At 41.9% G+C, this 17369-nt stretch overlaps 1 protein-coding gene across 1 annotated transcript; it reads left to right on the top strand.

The window, feature by feature from the left end:
- Positions 1 to 2297: 2297 nt before the first annotated feature.
- Positions 2298 to 17359, top strand: PLD4 (phospholipase D family member 4). The gene is made up of 11 exons (XM_010212666.2): positions 2298 to 2349; positions 6179 to 6268; positions 8168 to 8379; positions 9020 to 9203; positions 9907 to 10027; positions 10374 to 10501; positions 10761 to 10961; positions 11687 to 11826; positions 14454 to 14619; positions 15577 to 15673; positions 17084 to 17359. Exons 1-11 carry the CDS (start codon positions 2347 to 2349, stop codon positions 17290 to 17292), a joined length of 1551 nt encoding a protein of 516 aa, XP_010210968.2. The 5' UTR covers positions 2298 to 2346; the 3' UTR covers positions 17293 to 17359.
- Positions 17360 to 17369: the final 10 nt, after the last annotated feature.

Genomic DNA, 17369 nt, shown 5'->3' with positions numbered 1-17369 from the left:
AGGTGGCAAGGCAGCCAGAGCAACTGGTAGAAGGAGCCTTGTCTGCAAGGCACAGAAGAGGTGGAATAAATGAGGTTGCTTGTTTGCCCCAAACCTCGACCTCTCTTTCCTCTTCTTTACCGCCAGCCCCATTTGGTCAAATAAACCATATTATTTCTCCCCACAAACCTGCTAACATCCCTAAGAATCCCAGCTCCAACCCTGCTAGTTGGATCAGAAATGTGTAATTGACGTTGGGCTGGTATAAGAGGTCAGATAAGCAGAGGGAAACCAGGTCTTTGCATGTAGGAAAAGAGGACAGCGAGATTAATTGAAGTAGGACTTTAGAGAGTTTCCACGAATGAGGATAAACATGCCTTTCTCTGGAAATATGTTTTTTGGGGATTGTTGTTTCCAGCTGGTCTCTGGAAACCAGTCCCATTTCATCATCTCAAGTTGGACATTAATAAACTCTTAAACACATCAAAAGCCCCTTCTGAGAATCCCGGCTAGCAATGGTTTGTGCTCTATCATCCAAATCAGAAACTTCAGGGAGACAGAGGCCCTGGGTGGTCTGCAGGGGAAAGGAATGCTGATTTTGAGCTAGAGCTTGTGCTGTTGGAGGCTCAGTGATCCCGTGATATAACCCAGCTTCTCTGGGTGATCTTGGAGCAATTAATGTTTCTTCAGTGTCATGGAGACAGGAGGTTGTTGTTAGCTCATACTTTTAAACTTTTATTTAATACATCAAGGGAATATTAATAAAAAGTGTGATTTGTCATTACTTTAGTGTTAAAGCTGAAAGTAACCAATGTTAAAGTCTGAACATAGTGCAAGCATGCTGCTTCTTGTGTGGTAAAATCCTGAACTCACTGACACCAGTGGCAGCTTGTTATTTATGTCAGTGTAACTCATGCCAGGATTTCAGTCCTGCATCTAAACAGGGCAATGCTGCTTGTTGCGAGGCTTGCTTATGTACCCATCACAGTGACTTCAGTTCGCTAGGCAGTTAGCTGGAATGCTTTTCTTAGATGCTTAGTCTCCCTCCAAGGTCAGTGGAAGATTGGGGTGCTTCCCAGAAGCAATGTGGACCTCTGCTGCAGTTGTTCACTGGAGTGGTCTTTTTCCATGGGCTGCAGAGAAAGCCCAGGTCAGGCAGGATCCTGACTTTAATTTTGTGGTAACTTGAGTTAAAAGGGGTGGAGATAGGCCTTCAGCTTGGCCCAGCCCGTGAAGGTTTGGGATGGTCCCGGTGACAGATTATTGTGTAGAACAACAACTCACGGACAAATTCAGGCAGTGCTGGCTCATCAGACAGGCATCCTCTCTGCTCCTCCATCATCTTTTTTCTTTTTCCTTTTTTTTTTTTTTTTTTTCCCATCTGGCCTTCTTGAAAGAGGATTCATAACACCTTCATCTTTCCAGATGAAGGCCTCTTTCTGCTGACATTTTCTCTGACTCTTCCTACCTTTTCCATCTATACTAGCTTACCACAAGATATTACAAATCCTCATAACCTTTCTTAATTCACAGTAGTCTCCCCAACTCTTCTCCCTATACAAAAACATTCCTCAGATGCTGAACTAGGGAATTGCATCGTTCAGCTCAATAGGATCAAGTCATAAGGAACTGATGGGAGGGGAGCAGCACTGAGTTATACTGAGCTGTATCAACAGAGCTGCAATCTTTGGATTCTTACAGGTGATATGAGGACATTTATTTTAGAAGATGCCTCACACTGAACATGCACATATAACCTTCTCCTTCAAAAATTTTACTGAAAATTCTGAATATATTTTAAGATGAAGATTGTAAATCACAGCATTTTGAAAGTGCTAGCTTGCTCCCTTAGGCTAGTCTAAGTCAGGAATGTTTTGCTGAGACCAAAAGGGCAGCAAAGGGATTTTACCAAGTGCTTGCTTGAGGATCTAGGTAGAGAGGTGGTTATGGATGGGTTTGTTCTTTGGTTTAAAAGTGAAGCTTCTGGTGAGTTCAGCAGTGAAGCAAGAATACGCTCTGATCTTACACCATGGAAGGCAGTGGATAACTAGCCATTCAGCTCCGTGTAAGGAAGGTCAGGGATGTGGAAAGCAATATCCAGTGAGTTATGCCAAACAGGTGGAGATCGGACCCTGGAGCTGAAGATTGGGTTGCCGCAGCTAGGTGGGGTCTTGAGATTTCTAACTGCCAGTGAGTGTTGTGAAATTCTGTGTCTAAGAGGAAGTAATATGTAGTAGGAGGAAGGAAAGAAAACAGAAGAACCTGAAACAAATCTGCTGGCTAAAAGCGTGTGCACTGTCTCTGTGAGTGCAGCTGTGGGTAAGATCAAGCTACAGTAGGAGATCTGCAAAAGAAGAGGCCTCCAGGATGGTAAGTAGATGGAATTATTGCACTGTCATTTCGGGAGTGCTGGTGCTGGAGAAATGAACGCACTTTGCTCATAGGAGGTACATAAAGTATCTTCCCCAGAAGCTGTTTTATACTTTAGTCTCGTCATTGCAAGGCGTTGAAATGTAGGGAAAAGAAGTATGAAAAGTTATTTGGGAGGTAGGGAGAAAGTAAGCTAATGTTATAAACAACTCTCCTGTGTGCATCCTGCTGGTCCTGGCATTAGCCTGCATTGCGGGTGCTGAAGCAGTGCTTGTATTTATTGCTTTTGGCTAAACTTTAGATATTGAAACCAGCAGCTGGTAGAGCCAGAAACTTAGACGGTAGCTCATGGTTAATTACTGACTAGCTACAATATTATTATTATGATTTCTGGTTGAGCCTACAATGTTTTCTTCCTTGAAAATTGCACTCAGAAGTGGCACTCCCCCATTTATGTATTTTTTGTATAGGTCTTATGACTTATGTACAGCAGCCAGATATCTAACCCATCACAGATCCAAATTATCTGGAAAGTCGTAATCTGAACCAAACGGCAGATTGGTATCTTATGGCACACAGGAAATATGTTCACTCTAATATTTTTTTTATGAGAAATGCTGTTTTTTGAAGCCATTTTGTAGCTGCTGAAAAGGAGAACTGAAACAAGGTTGGTGCTCCTGAAGCCTCGCATGGCTGCAAGGGCACCTACAGCTGCGATACGCAGTGACACCATTAGGATCATGGCATGTGTGTTAGGGAGCTGCTTAGCTCGGGGGGCCGGAGGGGCCCCACAGCACCCCCGGGACTCCGTGTCATGCTGCAAACTGCCCCGTGCAGCCCAAGGGGACACTTTGCTACCCACGAGCCCAGCTGGTCAGAGCAGCTGCCAAAGGCGCCCGGCGCGGGGAAGAAACAGAGCCCAGATGGTGCCATCTTTTCCCCTGGGACAACCAGCCCTGGGAGCGTGCAGGGAAGGTAGGAGCAGCTGCCAAGGCGGCCCGGCGCTGGGCGGTGGGGCCTGCTGTGGAGCTGGCAGCCTATCCCTGGCCTAGGCTCACGGGCTGCTGTTGCTTTTTTCAAGCATCTTTCTCCTCCTTCTTTAAAATCCCTTTGCCTTGGACAAATGTCTTTGTCCTGTGATAAAAACTGGGGCCTCCAAGGCATTAGGGACTGACTCTCAGCAGGGAATCAAGGACTGTGTTTCACTGTTGGCAGCCGCTTGGGTTCTGCAGGGCTGGAGGAGTGTTTTTGGCTGCTGGTGTTTATAATTATTTCTCATGTAAGTACTTGCATGTGGATTTAGGAACAGCAAAGTGAAGTGCTTGTGAGAAGTGCCAGTAAAACCATCTTGGAGCTTAGGCCCTACAGCACTGAATACGATTCCCAACAGGCAGCCCCTGAAACGGAAGCTCAGGTGTCATCTCTGCAACTCTCAAATGTTTTCAATTGTGACTGCTGAGGCCCTTTCAACATTTCTCCCCTATCTGCCTGCTCTCTCACTTCTCATGTCCCTCTCTCCATTGTCCCTTGTACCCTGGGATATCTTCCATCCCTTGTTCCCTCCCACTAGTTTCTGTGAGATGGGTGCCACAGGGAGACTTTAAGGCTTTGTCCACCCTGTGTCTAACTCCTGCCTGGACCCTGTGGTCACAGCACGAACACAGAAAGGTGGAGCAGGCAGGGGAGGATCTGTGTGGTCAAAGTGCATAGAATCATAGAATCATAGAATCATAGAATGCTTAGGGTTGGAAGGGACCTCTAGAGATCATCTAGTCCAACCCCCCTGCATACGCAGGGACACCTAGAGCACGTGGCACAGGACTGCGTCCAAGTGGGTTTTGAAGATCTCCAGAGAAGGAGACTCCACAACCTCTCTGGGCAGCCTGTTCCAGTGCTCTGTCACCCTCACTGTTAAGAAATTTTTCCTTAAGTTCCTATGGAATTTTTGATGTTTCAGTTTCCGGCCATTTCCTCTAGTCCTATCAGTGGCCACCACTGAAAAGAGACCATCCCCGTCCTCTGCACTCCCTCCCTTGAGGTATTTATATACACTGATTAGATCCCCTCTCAGCCTTCTCTTCTCCAGACTGAACAGGCCCAGCTCCCTCAGTCTCTCCTCATAGGGCAGATGTTCCAGGCCCCTGATCATCCTTGTAGCCCTGCGCTGGACTCTCTCCAGCAGCTCCACATCCCTCTTGTACTGTGGAGCCCAGAACTGGACACAATACTCCAGATGCGGCCTCACCAGGGCTGAGTAGAGGGGCAGGATCCCCTCCCTCGACCTGCTGGAGACGCTCTTCTTAATGCAGCCCAGGATCCCATTGGCCTTCTTGGCCACGAGGGCACACTGCTGCCTCATGGTCAACTTGTTGTCCACCATGACACCCAGGTCTTTCTCCGCAGAGCTGCTCTCCACAAGGTCGGTCCCCAGCCTGTACTGGTGTCTGGGGTTATTCCTCCCCAGGTGCAGGACCTTGCACTTGGCCTTGTTGAATTGCATGAGGTTTTTCACCGCCCAGTTGTCCAGTCTGTCCAGGTCCCTCTGGATGGCAGCGCAGCCCTCTGGGGTATCGGCTACTCCTCCCAGTTTCGTGTCATCAGCAAACTTGCTGAGGGAGCACTCTGTGCCTTCATCCAGGTCATTGATGAATAAATTGAACAGGACTGGACCAAGGACTGACCCCTGGGGGACACCACTAGCCACAGGCCTCCAACTAGACTCTGCACCACTGATCACCAATTACGTGGTGATGGGACAGGCAATGTCCACCCATCCATTTTAGGCACTGATACCACTGAAAATATGGCAGGACAGACTGGAAAAGCCTCTTGGATACTTCCTACCTCGCAACTAGCTCAAGTATGACCTCGCATGGAGCAGCCACATATCTGATACCATTACAGCATGATCATACTCCAGGCTAAAAATGCCCAAAGGCTCAGGGATAGGAAGTACTAGTTTGAGGCCTGGACAGGTGGTGATATCATCTGACATGACCTTTTGAAGTCTGCAATACCCCAGAATGCACATCTGGCTTCTCAGAAATGACAGCTGAATCCTGTGGGGTAAATTCTTCCCTGTAGGGTTGATTCATGACCCCTAAGGCATGTAAAAACTGTTTAATTTAACATTTGAAAAGGCAAGTTAGGGGAGAAGCAAACTACCTTTGCCCCACCATTTGTTTTGAATCTTGGGCATGTTTTAGCAGTGTCTCTGCTCGCGATAACTTGAGAGTAGGAACACTCTTGCCTGAAGAGGAACAGAAGTTAGCTTTCCCAGGGTCACGGTTGCCACTGATGGGGAAGAGGATCTTAGATCCCAGTCTACCTCATCCATGTCCCACGAGGACAGTCCCTTCCTGAAGAGACGCTAACACTGAAAACAATTCACATGCGCCGGGGAAATCACAAAGTCACAAACACATCGGTATTGATGCTGCACGCTATCTGCCATGGCTTGTGCACTTTATTACAGCTTGTTGGAAAATGGATTAGCTCGCATCAGGGCGAAAGTGTGTGTTGAAGGATAACTTGAAGAGGCAGCAATGCAGTTGCTTACACATCAATTACTGCCATGTTTTCTATGAGTAGGCAGCACCAGGGAAAAACTGCAGGGGACTGACTCTCTCGCTCTCTTTCCCTCCCTGTGGAATCTGCTAATGTCACTCAAGATCCATAATACAGTGAGAATGTTGTATAGATCCGTACTTAAATCTCAGAACTGTATATAAAGCAATGGTGGTAACCTGTTTTTCTGCCTGTAACTATCTTTATCCGAATGTTTCCATAAAGCTTTATTTTTCCCATTGCATACATTTCTGTTTTTCAGATTGTGGAAAAAGCATTAAAAACATCCCTGATGTTCAATGAATCCTCCAACATGAAATCAAGCGCGAACAATCAAAAAGGTGTCAAAATGGTAATTATTTGGATACACTACATTTGCTTACAAGAGCTCAGATTACACTGACAATTCTGAAAATAAATAACAGATTAAGAACAATGTTTATACTGCCTGTTTTAGAAACCCATGTAGGTTTTGGTACAATCTGTAAGCAACTGACAAAACCATCATTGATCTATCTGGCAAGCTGATCAATCCCTGCCGGAAGGGAGTAATATAGAGCATAATCCTGCCACCTGTGCTCAGGAGAGTAATCCTGGCTCATACAAATATTCTCACTTCCACCATCAGCACAGAGGCTAATGAGGCCCAAATAAGGAAAAGGAATTAGTTTTCCAGTGACATAAACCAGAACTGAGTGAAGTCAGTTTCTGTGAACACACCATTATTCTGTGCAAAGCACATTGAATTTGGTCCACACAACACAGAGAATGAAACTATTTCTAAGACCTTATTTTTCACCTTCACTCTAGTTTGGGAGATCTTGCAAGTGTAATTCAGGTTAATTCTAAACAAAATAGGTTTCTGAAATTATCTGATTTATTCGTGGTGCTTAGAACACCCTGGACTTCACAGGGTAAAATGTTGTGACAGCCAGGGCAGGACTTCAAAATAGCTCTCTTATCTTATGTATCGTCTTCTAAGACCTTGTCAACATGTTCCTATCTACAATTTTTGATAGTTTCATCCTAGATAGTTAATTTTTTTGACCATCAATAACAGTCAGAAATCATTGGTTTAAAGACATTTTTCTCATTCTAGGTCAAATCGCTGTCTGAAATTGATGGCAGCACTGTAGATCTTGAGAAAATCATTTAAAAAAGGAAGAGTAAGCAACTTTATTCTTGGAAAGCCTAAATGGATGTTTTCAAAGTCACTCGGGACATTCGATTTTTTTTTTAACATCACATATGACAGCTAAAGAGTAAAACCACTGTCTGCACAGTTTCTTGATTATTTTTTTGGGAGTTTACATTCATAGCTACAGCCTCTAGACCAGTCCTAGAATGGGACTTCCTAGTCTGTCCCTAGAATGCGACAGTCCTAGTCTTGGGCCTATCTGGAGGCCCAAAAGCTCAGCTCTGTGATGTGCAGATTGCCTACCATGCGTGGTGAAGCCTTCCAGGTTCCAAGAATTGCCAGAGAGAACAAGACATACTAATGGTCTTGGTGTTCTGCACTGGTGATGTCTTTTTCTCCTCAATGCAGAACATCTAGGGCCTGTGCTGTGAGTTTCAAATTTAGTTTCTGGATTTTTGGATACACTGAGTATCCCAGATATTTCCTTTTTTTCATGGACATTCAAAAAAAAAGAAAAAGGAAGCACCGAAAAAGGCAAATAAAGCTGATTAACCACATTAGAACTGTGAGGAAATACTTTTCACCCGCCATATGGATAAATGAGATGCATGCAGTTTCACTTAAGTAAATGAGGTTCAAGTCAGAAGGCAAGAACAAAATTTGTTCAGAAACCACAAAATGTCCTTCTGTTTCTCACTTGATTTTTAGATTTGTTTTTTTTTTTTTCTCTGACATTATAAGCTTTTTTTATTATGGTAGTGCTGGGCTTGCTTCCACAATTAACATTATGTTAGTTATAAATGGATTTCCTTGTTACATTTTTGGAAATTTTATTTAACTCCCTTTTTTTGTGCTAAAATAAAAGTAATCTTTTCAGATCAAACAGGGTTTTGATATGTCAGCTGAGCAAAAATTAGAACAAAAATCTTAGTCCTCCCATAAACTGAATTCTATACAGCATGTGGTACTTGCTTTAAGTGATATGTCTAAGTATACTATTTGCCAGGAGCTGAAGGCAGAACAAATGTTCAATGATTTACTCACTCACCTGCAACAGGACTTGGAGAATACTTGAACTTGGTCAAATCTTACCTTCTTTGGCTTCTGTTCTAGATCCTGATCTTACAGGCAATTTTGATGCTTAGTCTTGTTGTCCTCATGGCTGTTCATTTTATGGAACAAGATATTGCAGTTGATCCTGAAGGAGAAGAAACAGTTGTCAGCATTTACCAAGAGGTGGATGAGGAACAAGTCCTGTATGAGCATATCTTGGGAGACAGAATAACTGAAGAGGAGACTGCCGTCAGATCTAATGATTCCTGCAGGTAAACTGAGCCTGAAGGTTCATGAAAAAGATTCACTTGGTAGAAAAGTGGATGAAGTACTATTAATTTGGGAAGAGTGGGTGAGTAGTTTAGGTATTGGGTCATTAGCAATTGCTTAGTATGATGGGTGGTAGAGGCAATAACACTACTCCAGAGCTGCAGCTGAGCCTGCATGCTCAGCTTATCTCTGTACTTGCTCCATCACCTCCAACCATTCTCCCTTGTGTAGTATCATGTGGGAGGACATACCTCCCACAAGCAGCTCTCTGCTGCGCTCACCCTCTTTCAGCAGCTGGAGTTTGTCACTGGGAGAAAGAGCAGAGGGCATCATAGTAAAAACAAGCCCCGGGAAGGCATTTCTGTCCCCATTTCTATGACGGCAAAATTAAAAAATAAAATTAAAAAAAGGTTCATTGAGAAACTATTTTGCCAGATTTAGGAGGACAATATACACATATGTTTGCGTAAAAAAATTGGAGATGGAGAAAAAACCCAGTTTGTTTTTCCAACTCATCTTGTTTCCTGCTGGGGTTGACTTTCAAAATAGCTTACTATACTGTATGACAGGCTGCTGGGTTTCCTGCAAAGCGTCCATCGTTGTCACAGTTGTTTGTTTCATGGTATGCAATTGCCATTGCAGCTTTAAACTTGTGGAAAACGTTCCTTACGACCTAGCTTTTGAGATAAATAGCACCGCTGCCCTGCCCTTGTACAGAGCCTGGATGAGTCTTCTTGATATAGCCCGGGAAAAAATACATATAGCTTCTTACTATTGGTCTCTTACTGGGAGAGATATCAATGTCAACGATTCCTCTTCAAAACAGGTAGGAGAAAATCAACAGCAAGCAACAGGCAGGGTCTGGAGCACAGTAAAGGATGGATAAGGCCACTTTATGTCAGGCAGGCAGGGAATTTAGCCATCCATCAGGAATTGTGGATAGACCAAAGACCAGATGCTGATCTGTTTATTACTATGGATATAGTTTTTGTCTGCCTCCTGAGCCTTCTTCCTCAGCATCCCCACAGGCTCTGGGAGTGCTCTCCTTAATTTCCTCGCCAAGCGTACTCAGGGTTGTAAGTTTACAACTTTCCTCTACATGAGGAAAAGCAAGAGAGACATATTCAGCTGAGGCCATTCCTTTTTCCATTCCTTTTAAAGAGAAAGGACACAGAGTATTTGCTGCGCATCAGCATCTAACAGTGGATCTTCATTGGCAGCCTTGAGGTCTGGAATGCTTGTGGTCACACATTGAAATCTTATATCTTATAGCACTCAATGACACAAAATAAAGTTTGAGTCATGCGCTGGGTCACAATCTTTGTTTTTTCTCTGCTTGAAACACTCCTAAAGTATGTGACATTTCTGACCATCCCTGTGTTTGGTTTCTTTAAATGAAACATCCTGTAAAACCACATATGCATTATGCATATGCATAACATGAAATATGTACTATGACAAAATATAGTATATAAAAAGTTATAGTCAACAATATTAACAAACAATAAATAACAAAAAATATCATGCAGGGTGAAGATATTCTGAAGAGGTTTGAAAAATTACTTACAGAGAATGTCTCTGTGTACATTGCAGCAAGTAAGCCAACTTTAGCTACAAACTCAACTGACCTTGACGTTTTAGCAGGAAAAGGTAATTATCTCACTTAAGTGATGTCCTCGGCATTTCAATATTGGAAAAAGACATCTGAGAGAAGTTGGTCTCTGAGGTCTGCTCTGGCATGGTCTGAACTTGAAGTCTGTTTGCATGATGAGCACTGTGTATGCCCTAGATCATAACTTTTGTGTATGTGGTTATGTCCTCTTAGGTTTTTCTGAAAATTCAAGTTTTCTGTAGGCTTGCAAACTATTGCATTGCCAGAAATGAGGGCTCATCAATTTTGGCTGATATTACAGGCTACAAATAGTAGATATCCAGACATATTATGACTGTAAGGCATATCTGAACATTTTTTACCTCCTTCCCTATCTTTCTTTAGGGGCTCATGTTAGAGAGATCAATTTTGGACAATTGACAGGAGGTGTGTTACACAGCAAATTCTGGATTGTAGACATGAAACACATATATATTGGTAGTGCAAACATGGACTGGAGATCTTTATCTCAGGTAAGGTCTGCGGCAGCATATTCAGCCATTCAAACACCTTCCCATCTTCCCTTCCTTGATAAAGATCTGGGGAAATGTTGTACCTAAGCACATAACAGAGATGAAATCCAGTCGACAGATCTGGGAACAGTGAGTCAATTGCATTCATCATGCAAAATCATAATGTAAAATACTGGCTGAGTCGGGCAAATGTCAAGGAAGCTCCAGAAGGTGGAGGTGGTTCTTTCTTGGACTGTGACATAACTTGCTCTCTCTGCAGGTCAAAGAGGTTGGTGCTGTAATATATAACTGCAGCTGCCTAGCCAAAGATCTCTGGAAAACATTTAGTACTTATTGGAACCTTGGACATGCTAATGCCACCATCCCATCCCCCTGGCCTCTTAACTATTCTACCAACATTAATAAGTATCATCCTCTAGAAACAGAGGTTAACGGAACCTTGACAAAAGCCTATTTTTCTGTAAGTATGTTTTAAAATAAAAGATTGACTGTAAACCCATGACCAGGAAAGTTTCTTCAGTGCTTCTCAATTCCCTGTGCTCCAGTTGGGTAATAATTCATAGAATCATAGAATCATGAAGGTTGGAAGGGACCTGTAGAGATCATCTGGTCCAGCCCTCCTGCACACGCAGGGTCACCTAGCGTATGTGTCACTAGATTGCATCTAAGCAAGTTTTGAATATCTCCAGAGAAGGAGATTCCACAACCTCTCCTGGCAACCTATTCCAGTGTTCTGTCATCCTCACTGTTGAGAATTTTGGTGCTTCATTTTGTGGCCATTTTCTCTTGTCCGATAATTGCTCGCCACTGAAAAAAGGCTATCCCCATCCTCCTCACTCCCTCCCTTAAGGTATTCATTCAAATTCATTCAAAAGGTTTCTTTACCCACAGGGTAAGGTAGGAGTTAGCTAGACTTGCTTCTGCATGAGCTGGGATTGTGTTGGCAGAGCCAGCTTTGGGCTATCGGGTCACACAGCATGGACAGGAGCCCTTTAGTCATATGTGGGCTCAATATTTTCATGAGCAGCTGACCCATCAGGGTAGGGAATTCATAAGAAACAATAGTGCTCCTCCTTCAATTTATTGTGCCATTGTAATGAAAACTGAACAGAATTGAATAGAAATGAATCAAAGTCTGTCAAAACAAGGATGGAATCATTGACCTGCATGTTTTCTTCTTTATAGGCTTCTCCTCCTATTTTTTGTCCAAAAGGTCGTACCCATGACCTCTTTTCTATTATCAGCATTATTGGTGAAGCAGCAAAATTTGTCTATGTTTCCATTATGGAATATTTCCCTACCAGTCGTTTTGCTCATCCACAAAGGTATGCTTTTAATCGTGATCATATTAAAGTTCAAAAGTTGACTTTATCATTACTTTTGTAGCTGTTTGGGTTTTTATAGGAAAAAAAATTGTCACCCCTCTGGAAGCAAAATAGTCAATTTTCATAAGCAAACTGAGGCTTTCCTCACCCATCCCAACTGTCTCGTAGGGTGTTTGAGTACTGATGGTACAGCAAGAATGGTATACAATACTGCCTTGTGCTTTGCTAGCATTTTAGAAACAATCTCCCACGAGCTTTGCACAGCAAGAAATAAATGAAAAGTGAAGGGTATGGATAATCAGCTTCAAATCCATTCAACGTACAACATACCAATCTTACGAACACAAAAATAGATGAATGGGAAGAACAGAAATATATCTGAGATTAAGACTTTTCAGAGAAAATATTTCCCTGAAGATTCTTGAGTTCTGCGTCTGCTCTCTGCTCTTTGATATATTTGACACACAACCTAGAAGCTTACTCTTAACTCTGTCCTTACCTCTGCCATGGTAACTGTAATGGTCCCTAAAAGATACTTCTGGTTTCAATTTTTTTCTTTTACAATTCCATCTAAAGACATCCAAGTTCCTCAAGCATGCTGGACAGATGCAATAGCAGTTTGCAAAGACAGGAAGGTTGTGGTGACCTGGAATGACCAAACTGTGCATAGGGGACCACTGCCAAAGTCCTCGTGGCCTACCCAAGGTCACTGCAGGATTATGCAGACTCTGCACATCAGCTCAGATCTGAGTAACAGGGAAAGTTAGTGAATCATGGGACAACCACAAGGACTCCAAATCCTCTTAGATATGCTTGAATTAGGATGTTTACATGCAACCAAGAGCCTTGAGCATTATCTGCTTATAGCATTTCTGGTTCTCAAATATCTATATAATCTGACTGAGAAAGAAGTTCAAGAAAAATACACATAGTTATGTATACAATGTGGCTTGTAAAGAAAAAGGTGATCTCTAGGTTACCATTTACCCATTTACCCACAACTATAGTACTTGTCATGTCCTCTGGAAAGATTTGTGCAAAACCTGTGTTTTTCAGCTGTGCATATCTAGTAGTGCATGAAGTCTGCAGAATGATCATTGACTCCAATAATTCCACTGTCCACTTTTTTTTTTTTTGGTTCCACTTGAAGCAAATTCTCAATGCCTAGTTTCCATGTGAAGGATAATTTTGTAAATCAAACTCCTTAGAGGATTTTCTGTTTCTGTTTTAAGTTTGAATCTCTGCATTTCTCACATCCTGCTTTTTGCCTAAGAATAGGTTCACAGAAAGTCTCTTTTTCCCCTTAGGAATAGGGTGTTAATGCTCCTCATTCTTCATCTTAAAACTTAATCCACCATTTGTGACATCTAGAGCCTAATCTGATGCAAACAAGGCCCAAGGAAGGTGCACTGGGCCTCAGGCTATCTCCACAGCAACCAGCTGTAGTGTAATGAATTGAGGCTGATTAGTTCAGGTTAGGTTCTTCTAGCAGCTGAGGCTGCAAGAACAAAGCGTCTGTTTTAATGCCTGAGTTTTAATCAACTAGAAGGTGATACATTTAAAAAAAAAAAAAAAAAGGATACTATTCAGAAAGGGTACTTCTAAACAATATGTTTTTCCAAGTTTTTCAGGATTTGCAAGTTGCAGACAGCCTCAGCCTAAAAGCACATGGCTGCTCTGTTGATTGGAAGAGGGTTATGTGTGAGGAGGGATCTGTGGACTCAAGCCTTTGTATATACATTAGATTAAAAGGAATAAGTTAGGGAAAGGAATTAATCATTGCTCATGGGATTGTGGGTGATTGCTCGACCTCTCTCTGTGTCAGTCTTCTAAACTGTACCAAAGACGTTTATCTTTCTCTATTCAGTGCTTTAATATTTACAAAACCAGAGTGTTGCACAAGCTTTTGAAGCTATTAGTCCTAGGCCTTGCATTGCCCAGCCGGTAGTATTGAGTAGTTAGGTGCAGGATGTTAAATTTTTTTCCCTATGCCATTGCCAACACAAGTGCCAGGAAAACTGACAGGCCCCATGCTCAGAGAGCACAGCTGGGTTTATTTTCTTGGGAGCACATGACATACTAAATAAAAGGAAATGGGAAGGAAGAGAACCCTTCTGCCCTGGCTGATGGCACAGGACCACCATGGAGACTAGAAACAGTCTCCAGGTGCCTGAAATGGGCATATTCTGTAAATAAGAATAAATAAGCCTAAGAGCAATGGCTCTTGGGCTTTCCTCTGGGCACCACGCTGACTTCTGCTTTGGGCTGCATGATCTGGCTTTCCATTGGAGTTGCTATTATTGTTTTTAATGCCTTAAAGAAATGAGGTTGATAGGCTCACACTGTGTGTGTATGTGTGTAGATGCATTCATCTGTCTGAGATCACTTTACCACATTTTAAGCCTTTTGATCAATTTCAACAGAGTTGAAGGTCTCAAAACAGACTGGGCAAAGAAGGTAGAAGTGAGAAACCCTATTTATATCCCTAGTAAAGGTATGAGTTCTGTTAAATACAGCAGAGAACCCACTTTTATATGGTATCACTCGTATTCTCTGTCTGCTCTCGGAGCTTTCTAGTGAACATGTTGCAGACGTACCCTTCTCTCCACACACTTTCTTTTCTCTAGATACTGGCCAGTTATCGATAACGCTCTGAGACGTGTGGCATTCAACTACAGAGTACAAATACGGCTTCTGGTCAGCTGCTGGGCCCACACGGACCCAGCCATGCTCCACTACCTGAAGTCACTGCGTGCTCTCAACAACCCCCGTATGAACATCAATGTCAACGTGGTAAGGCAAGAAAGTTGATTTTGAGAAGACAGCATGAAGATTTGCCCCCCACACACCGATTTTTATATCTAAACTGTCAGCTGTGTGTGCACAAGTAGAAGGTTTTGGTGCAGTAGACTGTTTCTGTTGTCAGGTCTCAGGCTCTTGAGAAAATCAGGGCCAAGAGATAACCTTTGGTGAAGCCACTATTGAAAGGGATATTGAGACATGATTTCCGGTAGCACTTGTGACAACAGCAAGACAGTGGCTGACACTGAACACCATGTCAATAACGGTCTATATGGCAACTTATGACTGTTATCAATCTTTTATTCTATGAAGTATCCTGGGTGGGTCTAATTACTAACAGATTTTTTTACAAATGACAGGTCTGCTAGCTGCCTCTACAAGCTTAGGTTGGATCCTTAGGGAGGGGAGTAGATAGCTAAGCTCCTAACGTGGTGTAGATACCATAGCAGAGGAGAGTAACAGAAGTAAGGTGCAGTGACTTTTTTGACATGAAAGGAAAAGAAATTCTAGATTTTAGTAAAAGTTGATGCAAGAAATGAGACATCATAGTCTACAATGCTGTTTGTGTTTGTGATCAGTCCATTCTAGCACAAAATAACATCAACAATCAGTGGTAAATGCAGACCTATTAAACAGCTGCCTAAAACTGCATTTAATTGTCTGCCCCATAATGATAATAGCTGTCACTAATGGAACCTTGTGAAGCAAACATTATCGTTATCTGATCTCAATTGCTTATCCAATTTTATGTCTAGTGGAAGTACTATTTGTTAGTTTTCTTAGATAATAGCAAAATCTCTTTTATGGTGCATTTAATATCTGTAGAATAATCTCTTCCTTCTGTACTATTCTGTTCTTTAAAAATATGGAAAATCTGCTTTATTCAACTACTCAGTCTGTTACTTACTCTGTTATTTCTATATATGTTTTTAATTTCTCTCCATTTAGAAACTCTTCATTGTTCCAGTTCTGAATCACACAAACATTCCTTATGGGAGAGTGAATCACAACAAATATATGGTTACTGATAAAGTAGCCTACATTGGTATGTATTTTGTTTTTCCAAACAGTTATAATATCTCATATATCTACTGCTAGGACTGAGATAGGATGGGTGAAATATCAAAAAAATAATAATTTTTCTAGGTGGAGTAAATAAGCATATCAAAGTATATGACTTTATCACACTATCTGCCCTGCGTGAAATAGAGATGTGAAGGAGAAAAAGTAACGCAGGTCAAGTTCAGCAAGAGATTATTTTGTATGATTGTGAACCATTAAGAGTGTGATAACTCTTGAGCACACAGTCTGTGACACGCACAGTAGGAACAGTAGGGATTTCACAGGCTATGTTCAGAGTGATGCAGTGGCACCTAATGCTCTAACATGTAACATTATCATGCTTTAATAAAAAGAAATTGCTAGGAGGGATTAATTGCACGCACTATTTGTTCAACAGGATTCTAGAATGGAAATGACAAAACAAAAGTGTCAATCGCTGCTCAATTCCTGACAGTCATGAGGATGTTTATTTCTCAATTTGATTTTAAGAACCCTTAAAAAAGAAATAGTGAAAGAGGTCTGTCATTTCAGTCAGCTCCTTCTCTAAGCAGTACAAACCAGCAGCCTTCCAGTGGACTGGGGACTGTCACCTCCAACTGACTTCAATAGCATTTGTCTCTTACTAAGTTGTTTTTTAAAGACAGATATGTGGATAATTTGCTTTCATGACTAAAGACCTTCTAGAATTGACAGAAAAAAATTCCGGCCAAGGCAAGCACCAGGAGAAATACTAAGTGCTAAAATGTGTATTTTTACACGGTGTTGATGTTCTTAATGATGATGGCTTTGAAGACAGCCTTATGAATATAAGCTGGATTTCCATTTTTGCCTGGCAAAACTGGTTAAAAGCAGACATTGCATGTTTAACCCGGCACAATTACTGAGGAGTTATTCATCAATCCACTTTCTCCTTTTCTTTTCCTTTAACAACTAAAGTTCTGCTCTGGAGCTCATTTTCTGTTATTTGTTTGCTCATGGCAAACAAAGAGATTATTGAGATTATTTTAGTGGTAGCATACTGGCCTACAGAAGAGAGAATAAAGTACATTAGTTTTTTTTTTTTTTCTTAATGCAGAAATTTATATCAAACACTGTCTTTTCCCCCTTTTAATATCTGAATGCTGCACTTTCCCCCCAGATTCATGCATCTCTGACACAAGCCCAAAGAAATCACACTTATGAAGCTTCAGGGTAGCAGTTAATACCGACTTTCTAAAGTTGAGGTCTGAAATAAGAAAGAAGTGAACTGATTTTTGCTGCTGCACTGGCCCTAATGAGATTTGCCATTGCACAGCGAATCAGCAAACTCAGGCAAATGTGTACTTAACAAGTATGAAGATCAAACAAAATGCTGAAAAATTTCTGTATTCAAATTGTATTTTCCATTGCACAGGGACTTCCAATTGGTCAGAAGATTACTTCATTAATACAGCTGGTGTGGGACTAATTATCAAACAGAATTCGACCAACTTGCAAAGGCAGCAATTGCCTATCCAGGAACAACTGAAAAAGCTTTTTGAAAGAGACTGGGATTCCAAATATTCAGTGAATTTGGAAGATGTGCAAGGGCAGAAAGACTGTAACTGGAGAGGTAGATTATGATGTGAATTAAAATATAAATTTAAAATAGAAACAAAAAGATGCTCAAATCTTGTTCACTGTGAACTTCATTCTCCTCC

This window comes from Tinamus guttatus, unplaced genomic scaffold, assembly GCF_059628265.1.
Source record: "Tinamus guttatus ecotype Peru unplaced genomic scaffold, ASM5962826v1 Tinamus_guttatus_pri_ptg000048l, whole genome shotgun sequence".
In the NCBI taxonomy this organism is placed as follows: domain Eukaryota; kingdom Metazoa; phylum Chordata; class Aves; order Tinamiformes; family Tinamidae; genus Tinamus; species Tinamus guttatus.
Note: the sequence above shows the minus strand (reverse complement) of the source record. Positions and strands in the feature narration are given on the sequence as shown.

Excerpts from the sequence above, each read along its gene's own strand:
- PLD4 (XM_010212666.2), top strand. Across the intron at positions 10,028-10,373 it reads TGACGTTTTAGCAGGAAAAG|GGGCTCATGTTAGAGAGATC; the intron begins GTAATTATCTCA and ends ATCTTTCTTTAG. Across the intron at positions 15,674-17,083 it reads TGATAAAGTAGCCTACATTG|GGACTTCCAATTGGTCAGAA; the intron begins GTATGTATTTTG and ends TCCATTGCACAG.